This window comes from Cotesia glomerata, linkage group LG6 (assembly GCF_020080835.1).
Source record: "Cotesia glomerata isolate CgM1 linkage group LG6, MPM_Cglom_v2.3, whole genome shotgun sequence".
NCBI lineage: Eukaryota > Metazoa > Arthropoda > Insecta > Hymenoptera > Braconidae > Cotesia > Cotesia glomerata.
The window spans coordinates 9,721,226-9,745,239 of NC_058163.1; the positions used below are offsets into that span (position 1 = coordinate 9,721,226).

Genomic DNA, 24,014 nt, shown 5'->3' on the forward strand with positions numbered 1-24,014 from the left:
ATCCTCATGTTTGCTTGCTTGTCAATCTTTGGAGTGCCTCTTTGTATACCGGGCACCTGTATGTGCCAGCGTGATAGGCAGCGTTCTCTGCGCTCTTATTTTCCGCGCATAATACACACTTCGCTGGGTTTTTACAGTCCGCAATCTTGTGTCCTTCTTGGCCGCATCTAATGCATAGCTTGGATCGATCTGTCTTGCTTCTGCACTGGGATCTGTGGTGCCCGAAATGCCAGCATTTGTAACATTGGGTAGGTTTCCTCGTGGCTCTAATTCGGCAGTTGACCCAGCCAATTCGGATTTTACCGCTTCCTTCTAATATCTTCTGAGCTGCTGCAGACGGTAGTGTCACGACAGCGGTTTGGGTACCTCTGTAGGCTTTGCGGATCTTGATTGTCTCTGGTTGTATTTCGCAGAGCTCCTTGGTTACCGTATGCAGGGCAGCCTGAATATCCTCCTTTGTTGTGGTGTCATCTAGGTCTCGGATCTCGATGTCTTCTTGTGACCCTTTGCAGATCACTTTGGCCTCCTCCTTAAGAATGTTTGCGATGGTCTGTTGCAGGCCTTGGCCTTTGTCCACGCTCTTCCGCGAAATCGTAATCAGCAAGTCCCCGCTTCTGGTCTTGTTGATCTTGTCCACTGTTGTGCGAACTTGCTCATCAGGGACGTCCTTCTTTATGCGACGCAAAATCTCGGCGTACTTTGCTTTCTCGGCCGGGCGGATGATCAGTGCGTCGGGTCTGATCTATTTGAGCGGTTTTTTGCGCTTAGGCTCCGGCCTGGGCTTCTTTGGAGGCTCCTTTGGGAGCTGTTCTTTGGCTAGCCTCCGTTTCTCTTTCCTTGTGTGGACATCTTTCCAATCAGTCGCGTCTTTTTTTTCGGCGTTCTGCTTCATCACGTTTTTCGGAGGACTTGGTTTCAAGTCTTTTCTCTTCGTCAATCGCCCATCTATTCCATCTGGGGAGTTTCGGTCCTTCCTCTTGTTAGACTTGTTGGAAGTATGACCTTCGTCTTTAGCATCAGATTCACCGTCAGCATCGCCTCCGGTGTCCATTGATTCTTCGATCTCCACAGTAAGTTGACTGCTCTTCTCCGGCGTAAAACGAGGAGTGAGTCGTCGAGGTGACTGCCATTCTTCGTACAGTTTTTTAAACCTTCGAAGGGCGTTAACTACCCCGGTTGCCTTGGTCTTTATCTCTTTATGGATATTGACCTTTGATTGGACAAACTCATGCAGTTCGCTGGTCAGCTTTTCGAGGCGTTCCAGCGCTTGCGTCCGCTTCATCTCAGCGCTTACGGTAATCGCTGCTTCTTGGGCGTGAGGCCCACTAATACTCCTGTCCTTTTCTTGATTTTTCGTTTCTTCCATGGTTTTGAGTGATACTCCAAAGCAAAAGGTCGTCTCCGAACGCGATGCCTCCGGAAGTGGAGGGGTGATCACTCTTACAGCTACCTCCATTGCTATGAGAGCTTTCGGTCATTGAAGCGGGAAATCTCAACCGCTTCGACCCTGCACCTGCTTCCTTCATCGGCTTCCTCTTGCTCCCGTGGGTGCGGCACGTAGATGCCGGGAGTTACCACGTACACCGCGCTATAAGGATCATTTCGCACATCTCTTTCGAGCAGCGTCACCTTATCCGCTTGCGTACGTGACCCTAGGTCAGATGGTGTGACCAACCCTTCCTGCCGAAAGGGGAGTTTTCGTTTTTTACCGCGAGAACTATTTTATTTCGCTCTTACCCTCTGCTCCGAAGAACAGCGAGCTTTCTCCGACCCACAAGGATACACGGGCGGTGGCTGTTACTCTTCAGCTCCGATGACTGATTTGGTCCGCGAGGGCTATTTTATTTCGCCCCAATCCGCCGATCTTACGACCGGTTAGGACCCCCCTATCCGCCACCTGGGGACGCGCCCGGTGGGAGTTTGGCTTCTTCCGACGGGTGTGTGTATGTGTGTGTGTGTGTGTGTGTGTGTGTGTGTGTGTGTGTGTGTGTGTGTGTGTGTGTGTGTGTGTGTGTGTGTACGGCCGTATGTAAACCTCTCATAAATTTTGAACAGCTTGACCGATTTCATCACGGTTGGCATCATTCGAAAGGGCTACACTAAACTTAGATTTTGACTATAATTTGGACCGATTCAAACCAGTAGATTTTGAGAAATCTCAAAAAAACTGCAAAAAAAAATTTTTTCAAGTTTTTTTGGAATAACTTTTAACGGGTTTACCGATCGATTCCAAAAACTAATCAGCTCTTAACATAAAAAAAACACGTCGATTGCCGTCAGCCTGGTCGAAATCGGTTAATTCGTTCGTGAGTTCCCATACAGGAAGCCCCAGAGTTGAACGACGGAGCCTAACTTGGGCCAAGTTTGTGTAACCTAACCTCGCCTGTTGAATAGTAACCCTAACATGGGCCTCGACTGAATAACCCAGTTTTGGCCAAACCTAGAGACACCTTAACTTGGGTTTTGAAGTCTTTATATTCACGTAACATTGTGATATGGCGACTCAGACTTGGGCCAGGACTGGGAAACCTATCTTTGGCCGACGTAATGATCACCCGAGCGTTAGCCAAGACTGGGAAGCCTAGCCTTGGCTTTCGAATGGAAACCCAGACTTGATCCAGAATTTAGCAACCTAACTTTGGTCATTTAATAGAAAATCCAAACTTAATTAATCATTAAGTAACAGAATTTGGAACAGTAAATATTTATTGCTTAACGAATATTTGATAGCAAATGCTGAAATTTAAAATTTATTTTTTAAACAAAACAATTGTGTATCGTCCAAATTGATGTAGTCTTAAAAAAAATTAAAATATAATAATTTACAGTTGAATTTTTAATATTAATAATTTTAAACATTAAAATTTATAATATGATATTAAAAATATACAGAATGATTTACAAAGTCTACAGTAATATAAGAACTTGACTTTTGCTTTTTTTTAATTACTAAACATTTGTAAAAAATATATAATTTTCATTAAAACACAATGTTAAATAACATAAATTATATAAATAATAAACCGTCACATTCCGTCACCATATAGATTTAGTTCATATGAATGATGAGATGTATATCAACTCATCGGTCGTACGGCATAGGGGTTAGTTATCGGTCTGGCAAGCGCGCGGCTCGGGTTCGAATCTCGGTTAGGACAAATGCGAATTTCACTTTATTTCTCTAATTAGCGAAAGTTAGGTCTAAATTAAGAGTTAAGTCGTCTAAACTTGCGTTAGCTCTACATCAAAATTGAAATAAATCAATGACAATTAAAAATTTCCTTTTTTATCATTTCAACTAAAAACTACTCATTTTATACAAAATAATTTAACCGTTTCGTAGAATTTTACTATTTTATTTCAGAAAATTTAATTTATTCGAAATTGGGTTCTTAATACTAATTTGGTTTAACATTAAACAATTAAATTCTAAATATATTTTATAATCTACTTCTTTTAGTAAATTCTATAGTGGTAAATAAGCCTGGGCTTGCTTTGGCTTAAAAACTTGGGCCAGTCTTGGTTAACAAACTTGGGCCAGTCTTGGTTAACAAACTTGGGCCAGTCTTGGTTAACAATCTTGGGCCAGTCTTGGTTATCATGCTTGAGCCAGTCTTGGCAACCAAGCTTGGCACCCTGTTATCACTCTAGACTTCTACCAAGGCTGGGCCAAAGCGGGTTTACAAGCATGGGCCAGAGATAGACAGCATTGCGCCAAGCGTGGCCCATATCTGGCCCCGTCGTATTTTCCTGTATGGGTTATCGTTAACGAAAAAAATTGAAAAAATCGTTTTTTGGGAATTCCCATAGAGGAAAGTACCACGGGGCCTAGCTTGGCCCAGCCTTGGCTCAACTATGTAAAACTCTGGGCCAAGCTTGTAAGCCAGGCTTGGCCCAGTCCTGGTTGAAGTCTGGGATGATAACGATGGGCCAAGCCTGGTTACCAGGGCTGAGCCATAGTTAATTTTCAATTCTGGCCCATGCCATTTGATAAAAAATGATAAAAAAGAATTATTGGAATGTTATTTTTTTATTTTATTTTGTAAGTAAAGTAAATTCAAACCTAACTGATGCTAATTATAAGAAATAAAGTGTGAAAATCGTATCCGTTCTTCTAATCGAGATTCGAACCCGAGCCGCGCGCTTGCCAGACCGATAACTAATCCCTACACCGTACGACCGATAAGTTGATGCACATCTTATTATTCTGATAAGCTAAATCTATATAGTGACGAAGTGTGACGGTTTATTATTTATATAATTTATGTTATTTAATATTGTGTTTCGATGAAAATTAACTATTTTTTACAAATGTTTATTATAGTTAAAAAAAATGAAAGAGTCAAGTTGTTATATTACTTTAAATTTTGTACATCGTTCTGTATATTTTTAATATCTTATGATAAATTTTCATGTTTAAAATTATCAATATTAAAAATTCAACTGTAAATTATTATATTTTAATTTTTTTAAGACTACATCAATTTTGACGATATGCAATTGTCTTGGTTAAATAATAAATTTTAAATTTTAGAATTTGTTAGCAAATATTCGTTAAACAATAAATGTTTACTGTTTAAAATTCTATTACTTAATGATTTATTAAGTTTGAATTTCCCATTGAATGGCTAAGGCTCGGTTACCCAATTCTGGCTCAAGTCTTGGTTGCCATTGAACGCCCATGGCTACAAAGAAAAAAAAATTTACTTAAATCAAGTAAATAATTTTTAAGAATTTCATCTTCTTGATTTGAGTAGAAAAATTCTTAAACTAAGAAATTTTTCTCGATTTAAGTAAATTTTATTTAATTTGTAACGGGTGGTTTAATTCCCGCTCATTTGGCCCTTAGTAAAATTTAACAACAACAATATATTCAACAATTGACTCTAAGATTTACCAGGGCGCCACCAGGATTATTTTCTCGGTTCCTGGAACCGGATACCAGAGCTGATTCTATTAATCTACAGGGAGAGAGAGTGGAGGAAGGTTGTTCTGAAAATGAATAAATTTTTATTTAACAGCGGTACCAAAATTTATTAACAAAGAATTTAACAACTCGTGCGCTTGCACGTACACACACTTACTTACAACTAACTCACTTAATGCTACAACTTATTACTACTCTCCTCAACTCCACGCTACCGCTTTGTCACCCCGCAAAGAGACTAATCGTATGCAAAGGCTCGTTAACTCGGCTCACGAAAGTAGTCGACCCAGTGACTAAACGTAGACCGATGTCCTTCCGCGAGCTTACAAAAATTGCTTAATCCCACAGTACCCTCTTATGGAGCGACTATACTGTGGTTTCTACCTTACTACCGCTGTACCCCACTTGGCGTCTATACAACGGCTTCTAATTCGGCTCACGAAAGTAGTCGACCCAGTGACTAAACGTAGACCGATGTCCTCCCGCGAGCTTACAAAAAAATTTACTTAATCCCACAGTACCCTCTTATGGAGCGACTATACTGTGGTTTCTACCTTACTACCGCTGTACCCCCACTTGGCGTCTATACAACGGTTTTCTAATTCGGCTCACGAAAGTAGTCGACCCAGTGACTAAACGTAGACCGATGTCCTTCCGCGAGCTTACAAAATTGCTTAATCCCACAGTACCCCTCTTATGGAGCGACTATACTGTGGTTTCTACCTTACTACCGCTGTACCCCCACTTGGCGTCTATACAACGGCTTCTAATTCGGCTCACGAAAGTAGTCGACCCAGTGACTAAACGTAGACCGATGTCCTCCCGCGAGCTTACAAAAAAATTTACTTAATCCCACAGTACCCTCTTATGGAGCGACTATACTGTGGTTTCTACCTTACTACCGCTGTACCCCACTTGGCGTCTATACAACGGCTTCTAATTCGGCTCACGAAAGTAGTCGACCCAGTGACTAAACGTAGACCGATGTCCTCCCGCGAGCTTACAAAAAAATTTACTTAATCCCACAGTACCCTCTTATGGAGCGACTATACCGTGGTTTCCACCTTACTACCGCTGTACTCCACTTGGCGTCTATACAACGGCTTCTACGCCAGCGAAACACCTCGCAAAGAGACTAATCGTATGCGAAGGAACGCTGGTAGCACTCACCCACTCACAACCCACTCTTCTCCACACACACTGACTCTACTTTACTTTTGACTAATTAAAATTTTACAAAATTAACTCCAAAATTTACAACGTTAATTTTCACTAAAATTGTTCAGTCATTAGCTTACAATAAAACCATAAATTATTCATCACGAATTAACAAAATTTACTTCTTAAAATTCCGGCTTAAAACCGACGCTTCTTTTATTCCAAATTTAACACTAGCTTAACTCTGCGCATTAACTTAAATTCTTTCGAAGAACATTCTTTATAAAATTAACTAAATTTTTACTCGGACGTAATCCACACAATAAATAGTTTTATAACAATTTCTACCGGAATAATGGTATTAAATTTTACTTATTATAATTTTCACAGGCTTCAATTTCAATATAAGATTCAACCGCCTGAAATTTCCGACTAGACAATTATTATCATTGTTATTGTCGACTGGATAATTAATTAACAACAATTTTATATCGATGTAAAAATAAATTCCGAAAATCATCCGCGGTTATTTCAATTTCTAATTTCGTCGCAATTTTCTCAATACTTAATTTTCCAATAATAATTTTAGTCTTCCATAGTTCAATATATAAATAACCACGTGGAATTTTTCGATTTATAAATAATTAATAAAACAATTTGTCTCAATATAAAATAAATTCACGAAAAATTATCCACGGTTAATTCGATCTCAATTGCGTCGAAACTCAGTAGCCGATTCTCAATAAATTATTTTAAATAAATAATATTTTTTTTGTAACGAATAATATTAGTAAATGATAATTCAATTGTTATAATTTATAATAATAGTCCAGTTGTTAATATTGTAAATTTACTGCGTCACAAAATTCTCAAGGAATTTGCGCGCTCAAAATGGACTCCGTTGTTCGTTACAGCGTACTAAGCTCGACCTCGGGTACCGAAGCTTGACCAGTCGTGAGTTGCTGATTGGAATAATTCTCGATGTTCAGAAATTAATTAAATTTGATTAATCAAAAGATGAATTTAATTTAGCCAATCTTAAGATGTTAATAATTATTAACCAGCTGAATTAACAATTTAGATACTCACGACCTAAACCCAGGAGGTCTAGAACATTCCTCGGGTGTAAAATCCCCAGGAGGAATTGTTCACAAGCTAACAAATTAAATTGATTAAAATAATTAATTATTATTAAGCAAAATTATTAAACAATTGAATTATCCAAACTTGAATAAATAAAATGAGAAGTAGTGTGTTTGATGAGCCGGGTATATGGCCCCAAGGCTCATCATTACCAAAGTCCAATACCTGGTGTAAATTTGGTTGAAGAAACTCTATGGTTGATACTCGCTTCCTTCTTTGGACTTCTTGATGTTACTCGTTCCAACACTTTACTACTTCTCCGGACACCACGCATGGCTCGTCTATATAACGACCCCAAAAATACCCCCTCCTGCTCTCTCTCTAGGCCCGAAGATCGATGCGCTCAAATGCTAGTCGAAAAGTTATCGATCTCTGGTGACTTATCGATTAAGGGTAATTTACCCTGTTACAAATTAAAGAATTTTTCGTTTTGATTGAAGACAATTAAACTCTTCAAAGTTATTTTCTTGGTTCAAGAATTTTTCTCTTGAATTAAGTTAATTTTTTTTTTCAGTGTAGGTTTTCCAATCTTGGCTAACCCTTGGGTAATCATTGTGGCCGTGACTGGGTGACCCAGTTCTGGCCCAGGCTCGGGTAATAATTGGGCCGACCAAGGCGTGGTTGCCCAGTCTTGGCCCAAGCTTGGGTCACCGATGAATCGCCAAGGCTAGGTTAGCCAGTCTTGGCACAAGCTTGGATAATTATTGGCATGGCCGAGGCTGGGTTAACCAGTGTTGGCCCACGCTTGGGTCGCCAATGAATGGCCAAGGCTGAGTTAGCCAGTCTTGGCCCAAGGTTGGGTAATCATTGGCATGGCCGAGGCTGGGTTAAACAGCCTGGCCCACGCATGGGCCAATACAGGTACGCCGAAGCTAGGTTTCCCAGTACTGGCCCAAGCCTGGCCCCTTTGTCAACTCTGGGGGTTTCCTGCATGGGTATACTGCAATGGACCAAGGCGTAGCTTAAGATAATAACAGACACTTTGAAAGGACTTATCGCCTGTCGATATCAACTGATATATTTTGGTATTTTTATGCTATCAAACTCAAACTTTTACTAAATAATCTTATTTTTCGCGTATTCAATGGAACACAGTAAAAAATTTTATGTCATTGCGTCAAAATTCATCGTTAAAAATCATCGTTTTAGCATGGAAAATTAAAAAGTTCATGCTTATATAAGCCGAAATTTTTGATAAAAGTTGTACATTTAAAATTTATAAGGGGATGGAAACTGATACGTCATACGGAACAAATTATTTTTAAAAATAGAACTGCAGTCTATAGCTCGATAAAATTTTTCTTCCAGACTTAAAATATCATTTAAGAGGGCAAATCATGCATGAATAGTTCTTGTCAGCTGATTTATGGAGTTTTAATCCTTATCTATTTTAGGCTAGATCAGACATGATCAGACATGAACAGGTCTGATCAGGTCTGAGCATATTTAATGCTTCAGACATGAACAGACTTGATCAGGTCTGATCAGGTCTGAGCGTATTTAACACTTCAGACATGAACAGTCTTGGACAGGTCTGATCAGGTCTGAGCGTATTTAACGGTTCAGACATGAACAGGCATGGACAGGCTTGATCAGATCTGATCAGGTCTGAGCGTATTTAATGCTTCAGACATGAACAGGCATGAGCAGGCATGAACAGGCTTGATCAGGTCTGAGCGTATTTAACACTTCAGACATGAACAGGCATGGACAGGTCTGATCAGGTCTGAGCGTATTTAACGGTTCAGACATGAACAGGTCTGATCAGGCCTGATCAGGTCGGATTTCAGGCCTGATCAGATATGAACAGGTCTGATCAGTCCTGATCATTTTTCCCCGGGCGATCAATTTAAACTTGAAGTTTTCTTATGAGGCTTTAAAAACTGCGTTGAATGACACCAACCACGTAAAAATCGGTTCATTTATTCAAAAGTTATTGCAGTTTAAAATTTCTAAATATAGTGTTATATTCAACTCCTAGCAGATTTTTGAGCTCGGAGAGCTCGAAATGATACGAAAATTATATTTTTGAGCTCAAAGAGCTCAAAAATGTAATAAATACAGTTTTGTACGCTTAAGTATGAAATGAGCGGGAAGTTGCAGGGATGGCCTTTAGGGTCAACCGTTTTCCTAATTTTTTTTATGATGTAGAAATCATCTTGAATAGAATCTTACGAAATTCTTCCCCTACATAGGAGTGCGGGGTTGTGGATTGCGGGTGTTAATTGTCAGAAAATTCATATTTTTGAAATACCATTTCCACTTATATAAAATTTGATAGAATCTCAAAAGAAACAGGAAATTACAAGGATGGCCTCCAAGGTCAACCGATTTTAATATTTTATTTTTTTAATAAATAGATGTCAACTAAAAACAAATTTCGCAATAATTGACTTCGTATGGAGGTTTTATCAGAGTGATGAGTAAAATAAAAAAATTTTGTTGTTTATAAACTAGGAATTTTTAAGACATAAAATTTAGAACGTTTATTAAGCTTCAATAACTTTTATTAAAAATTTCCTTATAACAATCGTCTCTTTGGCAGCGGGGAAAAAGTCATTGTAAAGTTTTCAAAACTTAATATTTCATGTGGTCATTTAATCAACGGACTAAGAATTTTACATACATTTTATTTTTGCTGATCATAGAACCGATGAATTGTTCTTATTGCGCGATTGCGGGAATATAACAGATTAAAATGAATGCATTTTCAAATTTTTTTTTCGAGTCGATTTGTTCAGGAGATATCGCTGTCGAAAAATTTGGAAAAAAATTTTTTTACATAGCTCCGGAATTTTTGTTTGAATCGTTTTTGATGTAATGAAATTACAATGATCATTCATCATTCATCACTCATGAGTGCTTGAAAAAATATTTCATTTTAAAAAATTCAAAAACGTATTTTATTGACATTACTTTAAACCATTACATCGACATGATTCGCAGGTGAAAATAATTTTATGTGCTTAACACTCTGCGTCGAATGTTGCAAACCCCGTCAAAAACGATTGTTTCGATCGGAAGATATCGCAATTCAAAATTTTCAAAAAAGTACGTTCTTAACAATTACCACACTGATAGAAGAATTTATTAACTATTAATAATTTCATTTATTTGATGAAGACAATTATTTAATTTATTAAATTTTAATAAATTTTTTTAACATTTAATAAATATTTATTTGGGAGGAAAGTACATTTATTAATAGTTAATAACTATTTAGTAATAGTAATTAACAAATATTTATTAACAGTTAATAAATATTTTGTTGAGTAAATTTGTTTCGCTTGCGGAGTCATGTGATATGAAGATTACTTATAAACAAAAATCACCTTTATAAATTATTTGCATTAATTATATCACATTATAATAACGTTTATTGTAAAATACCAAATTTTATCACAATTCATAATTATCTTTTATATTTTTGAATATTAAAAATGTTAATATATTTAGTGAATTGAATTATTATTATCATATACTCCAACTATAGAGTTATCAAAAGTGTTACAAAAAAATTGCGATTTTTGCTTTTTATTTTGAATAAATATTTGTTAACAGTTAACAAATATTCATTAACCATTAATAAATAATTATTAACAATTAATAAATTGTACTTATTAACTGTTAATAAATATTTGTTAACTGTTAACAAATATTTACTAACATTTAATAAATATTTGTTAACTGTTAACAGATATTTACTAACATTTAATAAATAGTAAATAATTTATTAACTGTTAATAAATATTTATTAAATCCTATGATGTTAAAAAATCATTTATTATAGCAGTTAATAAAGCTTATTTTTTTTTTTTTTTTTTTATAACCCCGCTTTTTCAGACTCCTGTCTCGATGGGGGTCCGGCCGAGACCGGAGGGTGACTCTAGGCTGATTGGTACATTAAGTTTGGCAGAATAAGTTTGGCGGTATTACATACTTTTTCAGCCTGGAGAGTAATGCGGCGATGGGCCGACTTTGGGGAAACTGCACGCATTCGCCTGTGCCCCACCGGTAGCACAGGGCTTGGGGAAACCATCGAAAAACCCGTTGGTTGCCAAGTCAGGAATCGAACCTGGATCTCCCTGATTCCTGGCTTGGCAACCAACCCCATTTATTTTTTCAAAGTTTGTCTTTACTCTCATTTAATTTCTTTAATTTCTTTCATTTAATAAGCATCTTTATAACTCGAACAGATACCACAAAAGCTTTCAGCTTCACTAGTATTCAAGTTCGGTGGATCTCCATCGAAATTATGTAAAAAGAGAGAATATGTCTCTAGACCAATATTGAAGATGGAATGTCCATCCATTGGCTTGAATTTAGATCTACTAGTCATTTGACCGCTAGGCGCTAAAACTTTAATTTATATATATAATTCGGTCGCAAAAATAATAATTAAATTTATTTTATATTTTACAAGCTAATAATAGCATATGGTAAAAAATAAAAAAAAAATGATCATATGTTAAAAAACTTCGAATTTGACTAAAAATTCAAGTTTTAGAAACTTTGATTATTTCATTCTTATCAATTTTTTTTTGTACTATCAAAACAAAAAATCTGTAATGAACGTAATGGGTATTTACTTCTTCCATTAAGAATATAATTCAATATAGCTTACAGTTTAGCTTTTAATTTTTGCCCTGCGGCGGAATTTGCTATCAATGTTTCTCATTGACGTTTTTTCCACATGTCTAAATGTTATTTTAAATTCAGTTGTCTTAAATCTTAACGTGGCATATGTGTTATAAGGTGAGTGTAATATTTATATTTCTTTAAGCGAATTATTTTGATCACTGTAAAAAGAAGAATGTTATAATATTAGTATGCAAATTAAAAACAAAATATTTTGTAATTAATAATTAATTAATTTTTTTATACTTTACTTATATGAAGAATTTGAAGAATATTAAATCGATTGAAGACATGAGAGCTCAATTGAAAATTGCGTTCAAATTATTTAGATATAAAATCAATTTATTTTTCTGAAAACTTTTAAAACTGGATTTCTTCACATATTATTATCAATTATAAATTACTACTTAATTTTAATAATCAATTTTAAAAAATATAAACTTTGATGAGTGGATATTTTCAACTTCCCGCTAAGAAAATTGAAAATTTTCAAAAATCGGGAAGTTATTGGTTATACCCCGTTTTTCGAAAATCGAGTTCTCATCAGATCTTGACGTTTTGAGGCCCTAGGAAGCTTCCCTGAATGTTTTCGCGATGATGTCCGTATGTCTGTATGGATGTGTGTGTGTGTGTGTGTGTGTGTGTGTGTGTGTTTGTGTGTGTATGTATGTGTGTGACCCTCTTATAACTTTTGAACGGCTTGACCGATTTCATCGCGGTTGACGCCATTCGAAAGGGCTTGACCAAACTTAGATTTTGAATACTGTTTGGACCGATTCAAACCGCTAGATTTTTAGAAATCTCAAAAGAACTACAAAAAAAATTTTTTCGAAATGTGATTTTTTTGGAATTACTTTTAAATAGCTTTACTGATCAATTCCAAAATCTAATCAGCTCTTAAGGTAAAAAAACCACGTTGATCACCGCAAGCTCGGTCTCAATCGGTTGATTCGTTCGTGAGTTATCATTGTCGAAAGAAAACCGAAAAGTGTTTTTTCGGAATTACTTCAAAATTCCTGGCTCGATCGATTTGAACATGAAAATTCTTTATGAAGCTTAAAAAACTACGTCGAATGCCGCCAACCGCGTGAAAATCGGTTCATTCATTCAAAAGTTATTGCCGTTTGAAAATTCAAAAAGTTGTGTTATTATACTGCTATTAAAATTTTGAGCTCAAAATGACACAAAAATCATATTTTTGAGCTCGAAAATGTAATGTGTAATTTTGAGCGCTTGAGTACAAAATGAGCGGGAAATTGCAGGGATGGCCTGTAGGGTCAACCGTCATCCTAATTTTTTTTTAAGTTTTAAATTCAATAAACGATTAATATTTTGTTTATTTTAAGGTCATCATTGTACTGAAAAATAAAAATGGTGCAGCCTACTCTTTCTTCATCGATTCAAAATCTCATGAAGAGGATATTCAACATAAACATGCTGAAAGAAGTGATAAAACATTATGAACTAGATGAAAAAAGCAAGAAACTTTTTGACAAAAAACTGCAAAAATATCGGCACCATAAGCACTTCTATGCATTTGAAGACAAGCAACGTTCAACATCGCATTTAAACAATGAAGAAATATTTCAAGTGATGTTCGAGATGCTACTTGAATTGATAGACAGTCAACTTGACAACTGTAACTTCAATCACAGAATGTACAGCCTAAGTGAAAACTTGTTAGACATTTGCTACAATCAATTGCAATTTTCAATTGACGTCCTTAGCATTGATACCGATGATTTCAAGGTTATTCTAAAGTACATTCAAAACACTCATTCACGTTTTCACGATCATTACACAAGTAAAGTTGAAAATATCTTCACTGTAAAAGAAAATGATGACACAAAGTTTATGAAAAATTTAGACAACATAAAATTACTTTGGTATGGAACTGAAGTTCATAAAGTAGCCGATATTTTATTCCAAGGTTTCAATGGCACACGACTAAATAACCGTTCTTTTGATGAAGAAATATGCTTTACAAATATTGCGTCCAAAGCTGCGAATCATTGCGGTACCTACGGAAGGAATAAAAATGGCGTTTTATTGCTTTGTGAAGTTGCGTTGGGAGATGTTGTTGAGAGCTACAAAACTGATGACGGGCAGCAGTTACCTTTTGGCAAACATTCGATCTTTGGAAGGGGATTTTTATCACCGGATCAAACACTTGCAGAGAAATTTTCTGGAGTTGAAGTTCCTTGTGGACCACTTGTTGAATTCTTCCGTAGGACGGACTTGCGCCATGATAAGTTTATTGTGTATAATGAAAATCAAGTCAGAATTCGTTACATTGTGACCGTTAAATTTGACTATACTTCTCGGTAAATTTTTTATGTTAATTATTTGTTTATTACTGTAAAAAATTATAGAATAATTGAGAATTATTTATAATTAAAAAAAAATTAACTATTTATCCTTACTTTTTAATAATATTTAAGTTCGCAGATAATTGTCAATTTTTTTTTAATTTTTATAGCAAATTAATTACAATAAAAAAAGCACCATTTGGCCGTCCAGCATGGATAAGTAGCCCTGATTAAGAGACCGGTTAATTGTAACAATAGCTGGATTTATTAGGTATACAAAAAAGTTCTACCCGTTTTTTGACAAAAAAAAATATATTTAAAAATTTTAAATAAAATACAAATTTTAATCAAAATAACCACATCAGCATCTACTACCCTTTGCCAACGCTCAGGCAACTGATGAATCCCATGGCGATAAAAGGCTTGATCTTTTGACGAAATGAAATCATCTATTGTTTTTTGCATTTCGTTTTCATTTTGTAAGTGTTTGTCAGTCAAGTAATTTTGCAATGACCGGAATAGGTGAAAATCACACGGTACAAAGTCTGGTGAATACGCCGGGTGTGGTAAAACTTCCCACTGTAAATCATTTATAGTTTGGTGGACGATTGAGCTTCTATGAGTCCTGGCGTTATCATGCTGCAGTATCACTGGTCGAGGTTTTTGTCCCGAAAATCGTCTTTTACTGTTGATTTCATCTGCTAATTTTTTTAATTGGCAACTGTAGTGTTCTCCAGTAACGGTTTTTCCTGGTTTGAGTAACTCATAATATAGCAAAAAATTTATGATTTCAGTTAACTTCAGTGTTTTCCTTACTTTTAATATAAAAAATAATTTTTTAATATTCAGCATCAAAATGACGTCATTTGTGTTTCAACTTTAATATTTTGAAAATGCTGACAATGCTGACATCTACTGTTTTGAAATCAAAAATTTTTCACATGGTATTTCCTCTGTCAGTAACTTACCGTTTATCAACCAAATTGACACCTTTATGTTCTTCAGTTACATACCATATTATAAATTATATCCTATAACCTATATGAAACACGTTAATCAAACGTATGTAAACATAATATAAACATTGAATGATAGAAACTATCAACACGTGTGTGTATGTGTAAGATAAATATTGAGAATATTATTTATTTATTAATGATTAAATATCATTTTTTAAATTAATTTATACAAAAACAAACGTAAGTAAAATTAAAGGCTTTTTTTTCTTGGATATTTCATGAATTTGATATTACATTTTTATTTATAAAAGAAATATATAATTTTAATTAATTGTAACCTAAATTTGATAACAATTGTTTGCACTGAAATGATTATTTAATTGAAAAAATAAAAATTTGACTACTTTTTCTTTATGAAGTGAAATTTTAAATAACGTGAAAATTGATATCAAATTTTTAAATTAAAAAATTTATGACTGACGTAAATAGACATCTTACAATTTTTTAGATTTTTGTCTTTACAATTAAGAGAATAAGGAAAATTTTTTCTCCGGCATATTTATATGATAACATGAGTTTTTTAAATTAAATTCAGTATCATTGAGAAGGTCTTGACCTGAATTTGTGACTTCTCAATGTTTTACATGCTTTTCAACAATAGTTTATTTATTATGATAAGTTTTTGAAGTAGCTATAAATAGATTTGAATTCCGCGATAAAGGTCAATTGTTTATTTATTTATTTTGTTTGTTTGTTATATGCAAATGCGATTATGTCAAAAATTAATGTATAATTAAAAGACTAAGAAAAATTTTGTAACGGGTATACCTCTATTGTAAATTAGGTTCGACATTTTTTCAGCGATAGTCATTTATTATGATTTAAATAATTGATAGAGTAAAGAAAACTTTGTGACCAGCATATATGTTATTATTTTTAAAGGAATTTTTACCGTTCAATTTAGTATCATCAAAAAAGTCACATAGTGACTGCAGCTTGATAGTAATAATTAAAATATTATGAAAAAAAAATTAGGAAAACGGTTGACCCTAAAGGCCATCCCTGCAACTTCCCGCTACCTCCATACCTAAGTGCTCAACAATTCACTTATTTTTCAAGCTCTTCGAGCACAAAAATATAATTTTTGGGTAATTTTGAGCTCTCCGAGCTCAAATAAATCGCTGTTCTGTGCTTTTGAGCTCTTCGAGCTCAAAAGACTGATGGCAGTTTTATAGAACACTATTTTTTGAATTTTCAAACCGCAATAAATTTTGAATGAATTAACTGATTTTCTCGCGGTTTACGGCATTGAACGCAGTTTTTTGAGTTCTTTGAAAAATCTTCAAGCGTAAACTGGCCAGACTAAAAATTTCATAGAAATTCTAAAAAAAACATTTTTTCCAATTTTTTTCGACAACGATATCTCACGAACAAATCAACCGATTTTGACCGGGCTGGTGGCAATCAACGTGGTTTTTTGAGGTTAAGAGCTGATCAGTTTTTGGAATTGATCGGTTCAGCCGTTTAAAAGATATTTCAAAAAAACGAATTTTTGGAAATTTTATTTTATTTATCAAAATTGATCGACTCAAATTCTGTAAATTAGTATCAGAATTCTAGGAGCAAAGGAACTCTTCAGAACGCCGCTTATTTCGATCGAATCGGATGATCCGTTCAAAAGTTATGAGAGATTTACATACACACACACACACACACACACACACACACACACACACACACACACCAGATGGAAGGGGGGAACGAAGAAATATTGCCTGGTGGCAACTTTAGATATTAAAAATGCCTTCAACTCCGCCAACTGGGATTGCATCATGCAAGCCCTTCAAGAGATGAACGTACCAGGATACCTACGAAGGATAGTCGCTAGCTACTTCACAGATAGAGTCCTGAGATATGACACGAAGAATGGTCCAAAGGAGTATGATGTTACTGGAGGTGTACCGCAGGGTTCTGTTCTCGGTCCACTTCTCTGGAATGTCATGTACAACGGATTGCTAAGACTGAAACTACCAAGAAATGTCAAACTGGTAGCGTACGCGGACGACGTAGCCGTAGTAATCGTCGCCAAGCATCTTGATGAGATAAAACATATGTTCGCTATCACCTTTGAGCGAATTAACCAGTGGATGGATACAGTAAATCTACAACTGGCTAAACAGAAGACCGAGGCTGTACTTATCACTAGCAGAAAAGTGGTGGAAACGATCAATCTAAACGTCGGAGACCAAGAAATCACATCCCAACCATTCATTCGATATCTGGGAGTGATGCTCGATGCCCGACTTAACTTCAAACAACAAGTTGAACACGTGACCGCCAAAGCATCAGCAGTAGTAGCTAACCTAGTACGATTGATGCCCAACATCGGTGGCCCGAAGCAGACAAGAATCCCGAATATTGCATTAAAAACAGCTATTAAAGCAGCGCCAAATCTATTCTTAGATACCTACGATTCGTGCCTCAAAGAAGGGATTTTTCCTAGAAGATGGAAACAGCAAAGACTTGTACTTCTCCCTAAAGGGAAGAAGCCACCGGACGAGCCATCATCCTACCGACCACTCTGCATGCTGGATACAGCGGGTAAGATATTAGAGCGTATAATGCACCAACGAATAGTAGCAGCCGTCGATCCACTCCTAGCAGAAGGCCAGTATGGTTTCCGGAAAGGACGATCAACGCTGGATGCGATCAACCTGGTGGTCGATACAGCTAAGGAGGCAATCGCTGGAAAGAGATGGGAACGTGGCAGAAAGAAGTATTGTTTAGTGGCTGCCTTGGACATAAAAAATGCCTTCAATTCCGCTAACTGGGACTGCATCATGCGAGCGCTCGAAGATAAAGAAGTGCCAGGATACCTGCGCAGAATGGTAGCAAACTACTTTACAGACAGAGTCCTCAAATATGACACGAAAAACGGTCCAAGGGAGTACGAAATAACCGGAGGAGTGCCACAGGGCTCGGATTTGGGTCCTTTGCTGTGGAACATCATGTATGATGGCCTCCTGAGAGTTGCATTATCATCAGAGGTGAAACTTGTTGCATATGCCGAAGAGATCAATCTGGCTTTCGATATCACATTTAGCCGGATTAACCTATGGATGGAGATGATGAAGTTGGAGTTAGCCAAGCACAAAACTGAAGTTGTGCTCATCACCAGCAGAAAGATCGTAGAAAACATCAAGCTGAATGTCGGCGAGTAGGAGATCGCATGGCAACTATTTATCCGATATCTGGGGGTGACGCTGGATGCCCGACTGAACTTTAAGCAACAGGTCGAACACGTAAGTGCTACAGCATCAGCGGTGGTAACTAGTCTATCAAGACTGATGCCGAATGTTGGAGGCCCGAAGCAGAGCAGGAGACTATTGCTGTCGTCAGTAGTCACATCAGTGCTCGCATATGGAATATCCGTTTGGGCAGACGCGCTGGAGACCCAAGAATCATGGAGGAAAGCTGGACCGGACTACCGATTAAATGCACTGAGAGTTGCAGGCGCCTTCCGCACAATATCCGAGGAGACGGTGGGCGTCATTTCTGGAACTCTGCCTCTTAGAGTCCTAGCTGAGGAAAGACGGAACCTATACCACTGAAAGAGGTCATCTACACTGAGCGCTGAAGAACTGAGAACTGAAGAGCGACAACATAGTATAGCAAGATGGCAACAACTATGGGATGCTGCGGAGAAGGGAAGATGGACTCATCGACTTATACCAAGGATTGACGTTTGGCTTAACCGGAATCACGGCGAGGCCAACTACTATCTGACCTAGATGTTGTCAGGACACGGCTGTTTCCGGGAGTACCTTCATCGTTTTAAGAACGATAATTCCCCAGATTATCCGTCTTGCCCAAGAGTTGCTGAAAATGCGGAGCACGTTTTCTTTGAGTGCCCTCGTTTTAACCCACAACGTGATGAGTTAGAGAAGATCCTGAACAAGAAAATCACACGTGTTCAACTTGTTGTTTGAAGTTAAGTCGGGCATCGAGCATCACTCCCAGATATCGAATGAATGGTTGGGATGTGATTTCTTGGTCTCCGACGTTTAGATTGATCGTTTCCACCACTTTTCTGCTAGTGATAAGTACAGCCTCGGTCTTCTGTTTAGCCAGTTGTAGATTTACTGTATCCATCCACCGGTTAATTCGCTTAAAGGTGATAGCGAACATATGTTTTATCTCATCAAGATGCTTGGCGACGATTACAACGGCTACGTCGTCCGCGTACGCTACCAGTTTGACATTTCTTGGTAGTTTCAGTCTTAGCAATCCGTTATACATGACATTCCAGAGAAGTGGACCGAAAACAGAACCCTGCGGTACACCTCCAGTAACATCATACTCCTTTGGACCATTCTTCGTGTCATATCTCAGGACTCTATCTGTGAAGTAGCTAGCGACTATCCTTCGTAGGTATCCTGGTACGTTCATCTCTTGAAGGGCTTGCATGATGCAATCCCAGTTGGCGGAGTTGAAGGCATTTTTAATGTCTAAAGTTGCCACCAGGCAATATTTCTTCGTTTCCCCCTTCCATCTGGTGTGTGTGTGTGTGTGTGTGTGTGTGTGTGTGTGTGTGTGTGTGGTTTTTTAGGGGGGGGAATCCTTTTTACGGATTCTAGGCATAGCTGTTTGGCCTGAATATGTGGCGACTCGACGCAGCGTCATACTAAAACTCGACACTAACGCCCCTACCCACTAAACCCTAAACCCCTTTTCCTTCTTTCCTCTAATTTCTCATGGAAACCGCCGTCAGGCATTACTTCGTGAAGGGAGGATCTAGCTACTGCTCTTCCTTCTGGTGGCTAAGGTGTTAACTACCTTCCTTCTATCTTCTGCTATTTGCTCTTTTTCTTTCGGTGGAACGCAAGTCTTTAAGGACTTCTGTTGCAAACGTGTTGGTAGCGTTCCAGGCAGCTTCTGATGACAACATTGCTTCTACTAGTGAATCTGGTTGCATTCTCTGGTTCAGGATCCTCTCCAGTTCTTCACGCTGTGGATCGAAACGAGGACATACAAAGAAGACGTGCTCCGCGTCTTCAGCAGCTCCTGGGCAGGACGGGCACTCCGAAGAGTCATCGTGCTTAAAGCGGTGTAGATACTCTCGAAAACACCCATGTCCCGACAACATCTGCGTAAGATAGTAATTGACCTCACCGTGATTCCGGTTAAGCCAAATGTCGATCCGAGGTATGAGACGGTGCGTCCACCTACCCTTCTCTGCAGCATCCCATTGTAGTTGCCATCGGCCTATGCTCTTCTGCCGTTCTTCAATTCTAAGTTCTTCAGGGCTCAGTGTGTGTGTGTGTGTGTGTGTGTGAGTATGTATGTGTGTGTGTGTGTGTGTGTGTGTGTGTGTGTGTGTGTGTGTGTGTGTGTGTGTGTGAGTATGTATGTAAATCTCTCATAACTTTTGAACGGATCATCCGATTCGATCGAAATAAGCGGCGTTCTGAAGAGTTCCTTTGCTCCTAGAATTTTGATACTAATTTACAGAATTTGAGTCGATCAATTTTGATAAATAAAATAAAATTTCCAAAAATTCGTTTTTTTGAAATATCTTTTAAACGGCTGAACCGATCAATTCCAAAAACTAATCAGCTCTTAACCTCAAAAAACCACGTTGATTGCCACCAGCCCGGTCAAAATCGGTTGATTTGTTCGTGAGATATCGTTGTCGAAAAAAATGTTTTTTTTAGAATTTCTATGAAATTTTTAGTCTGGCCAGTTTACGCTTGAAGATTTTTCAAAGAACTCAAAAAACTGCGTTCAATGCCGTAAACCGCGAGAAAATCAGTTAATTCATTCAAAATTTATTGCGGTATTAAAAACGGGGTGAAAACAATAACTTCCCGATTTTTGAAAATTTTCAATTTTCTTAGCGGGAAGTTAAAAATATTTTTCTTTATCATAATTGATTTGTCATAAAAATTTCAAAAATTGTCAAATCTCCGTTGATCTCAGTATCATAAAAATTTTATATTTTTGATATTGAAGTTTCAAGTGTTGTAAATTTTTTTTAATTTTAATTTAAATAAAAATTTAATCCTAATTTTCATCCACTCAAAATTTTTCACTATAATATCAAATATTAATTTTTTTTTTAATATTTCAGATAAAAAAAATGAAGAAAATAACTTTCGGAAAGATAACTCTCGCCAAAAGCTCCGTAGCTGAGGATCCTCCAGAACTATCATCATCATCAGGTTTCGGAAGCTTCGGCAAACATGAATCTAAAATAACAGAAATGAAAGAAATCCGCCCGGAAGACGATGCAGAAAATGAAGAGCTGCAGAAAGTAATGGGCATGAGCGGGTTTGGAAAGAAAGCTAAAACCTTCGACGTCCAAGAAATGATGGAGAACATAACCAAGACACTATCAAAGGCTCCTAAACCCGTTGAAAAGCCTTTAGAATTTTCAGACGACGAGGAAGTAATCGGACCTTTGCCCCCTCCAGAGCCTGCTAAGCCGTCCAGATCTACCAAAAATTCTTCAGCCAAGGATTCTTCAGACTCTGAAGACTACAGCTCAGACTCAGAGGACGAGGGATCACTCGCTGACAAAATCCCTTGCAGCCACGAAGTTTCCATGACCCACGGAGTAAAAGCTATCACCGCAATAGCAGCAGATCCATCTGGAGCCCGGCTGGCGTCCGGGTCAGTGGACTACGACGTAAGTTTCTGGGACTTCTCGGGCATGGACTCGTCACTTCGGAGCTTCCGAACCCTCCAGCCTTTTGAGAATCACCCAATCAAGTGTCTTCAGTACTCGATGACCGGAGATGTAATCCTAGTTGTCTCTGGAGCCGCTCAAGCGAAGGTTCTTGACCGCGACGGGTTTGAAAAATGCGAAACTGTGAAGGGGGACCAGTATATAACAGACATGGCGCGAACTAAAGGTCATACAGCAGGTCTAAATTGCGGAGCTTGGCACCCGACCACGAAAGAAGAATACCTGACCTGTTCCGAGGATGGAACTTGTAGAATCTGGATCCTCTATCGTTCCCGCGACCACAAAGATTTGATAAAATGTCGAGCCTCCAATGGGGTAAAAACAATTCCCACAACTTGTAGTTATAGTCGAGATGGCAGCGTCGTCGCTAGCGGGTGCATTGATGGTTCCATCCAGATGTGGGACTGCAGAAAAACTTTCATCAAACCATCGCTACTTTTGCGCAATGCTCATCAAAGTGGCTCAGAAATATCCAGTCTGAGTTTCTCTTACATCGGAAATCACCTTGCAACGCGCTCTTGCGATGATTCGCTTAAGCTGTGGGACCTGAGGGCGTTCAAGGAACCGATCTTCCAAGCAAAGAACTTGTTCTCAAGGTACGACACCACGGACTGCATGTTCAGCCCCGACGACTCGATGGTCATCACTGGGGAGTCTCTAGCTAAAGGCCAGACTCACGGTAGGGTCTTGTTTTACGATGCCAAGACCTTTGATTTGGTTAATGAGATCAAGGTCACTGATTCTCATGTGATTAAGACACTCTGGCACCCCAAGTTGAACCAAATCTTCGTTGGCTGCGGGAACGGGATCGTTAAGACTTACTACGACGCCAAGAAGAGCATGAGGGGTGCGAAGCTATGTGTGGTAAAGACTAAGCACAAGAAGAACCACATTGAGATGATGTCCACCCAGCAGATCATTACTCCTCATGCTCTCCCGCTTTTCAGGCAAGATAGGCCCAAGTCTGTGAGGAAGCAGATGGAGAAAGACAGGATGGACCCTGTCAAGTCCAGGAGACCTGATCTGCCGATCACTTCTGGGCAAGGTGGAAGGGTTGCTTCTTCCGGAGCTACTTTGAGCTCTCATGTTATAAGGAGCATTGGGCTGAGGAAGAAGGTTGAAGATGATCAAGATCCCCGGGAAGCTATTTTGAAGTATGCGAAGGAAGCTGAGGAAAATCCGTATTGGATTGCGCCAGCTTATAAAAAGACTCAGCCGGTCACTATATTTGCTGAGACAGATACAGATGAACCTCCGTCAAAGAAAAATAAAACTTAAGGGAAGGTGTAGCAAGTTTTTTAATTAATATAGAAATTCTAGCAATATGATTGTGGTTTTTGGAAGTAAAATTAATAAGTTTGTTTTTTAAAAAATTTTAATATAATTTTATGACACTGAAATTAGCACACTTGAAATTTTTTTTTTTTTATAGATAAATAAACTTGAAAATTATTTTTGAAAAATTTCATTTGTAATTTCTTAGAGCTACTAAAGATGACATTTTTTAAATAAAGTTTTGCTAGTATAATTTATCTGTTAAAAAAGTTATAGGAATTATTAGATGTTTATTAATTTCAGTATCATCTGATTTTATTGAATATTAATTTATTATAATTGTAATTTTTTAGTTTCACAGTTAATGATAGTTCAATCCATAAAAATATTGAGGATTTTTTTCTTAACAACTATATTTCTATTTTTTCTTAAGTTCATCAAAAATAGAATAATTTTTAATTATGACTCCACAATAAAATAGAAAAATTTAATAGAAAAAAATGTTTCGTTTTTTTATGCAAAAAATGGTGACCGTGAAAATGAAAAATGATCTAACGGAACTTATGAAACATTTGGCTGGTACATAATTCTTATCAGATTCGTACGAGAGTTTCATACTTATTCTTTAGAAAATGTTTGTGGTCAAGTTTGAAAAAAAGCAAAATCCATCGATTAGTTTAGAAATTACAATAATTGAGAAATTGAAAAAATGCTAAAAAATTACATTTTCGTAAGTTATTTTTCAAATAACTTTTGATTCTAATAATTTATTGAATTTCATGACAATGAAATTGAAAGACACTTGAAGATTTTTTTTGTGTGGCTTCTAAATTTTGAAAAATTTTTAGAAATTTCTC

General features: G+C 37.2%; 2 protein-coding genes across 2 annotated transcripts; both read left to right on the forward strand.

Moving 5' to 3' along the window:
- Nucleotides 1-11,840: 11,840 nt before the first annotated feature.
- On the forward strand, nt 11,841-14,194 carry LOC123267877 (poly [ADP-ribose] polymerase 1-like). The gene is made up of 2 exons (XM_044732764.1): nt 11,841-11,983; nt 13,213-14,194. Exon 2 carries the CDS (start codon nt 13,238-13,240, stop codon nt 14,192-14,194), a length of 957 nt encoding a protein of 318 aa, XP_044588699.1. The 5' UTR covers nt 11,841-11,983; nt 13,213-13,237.
- Nucleotides 14,195-15,226: 1,032 nt separating this feature from the next.
- Nucleotides 15,227-23,283, forward strand: LOC123267120 (gastrulation defective protein 1 homolog). The gene is made up of 2 exons (XM_044731640.1): nt 15,227-15,374; nt 21,265-23,283. The coding sequence occupies exon 2, from the start codon at nt 21,274-21,276 to the stop codon at nt 23,158-23,160; it is 1,887 nt and encodes a 628-aa protein (XP_044587575.1). The 5' UTR covers nt 15,227-15,374; nt 21,265-21,273; the 3' UTR covers nt 23,161-23,283.
- The last annotated feature ends 731 nt before the right edge of the window (nt 23,284-24,014 follow it).

Excerpts from the sequence above, each read along its gene's own strand:
- LOC123267877 (XM_044732764.1), top strand. The coding sequence starts at position 13,238 with ATGGTGCAGCCTACTCTTTCTTCATCGATTCAAAATCTCATGAAGAGG.
- LOC123267120 (XM_044731640.1), top strand. The coding sequence starts at position 21,274 with ATGAAGAAAATAACTTTCGGAAAGATAACTCTCGCCAAAAGCTCCGTA.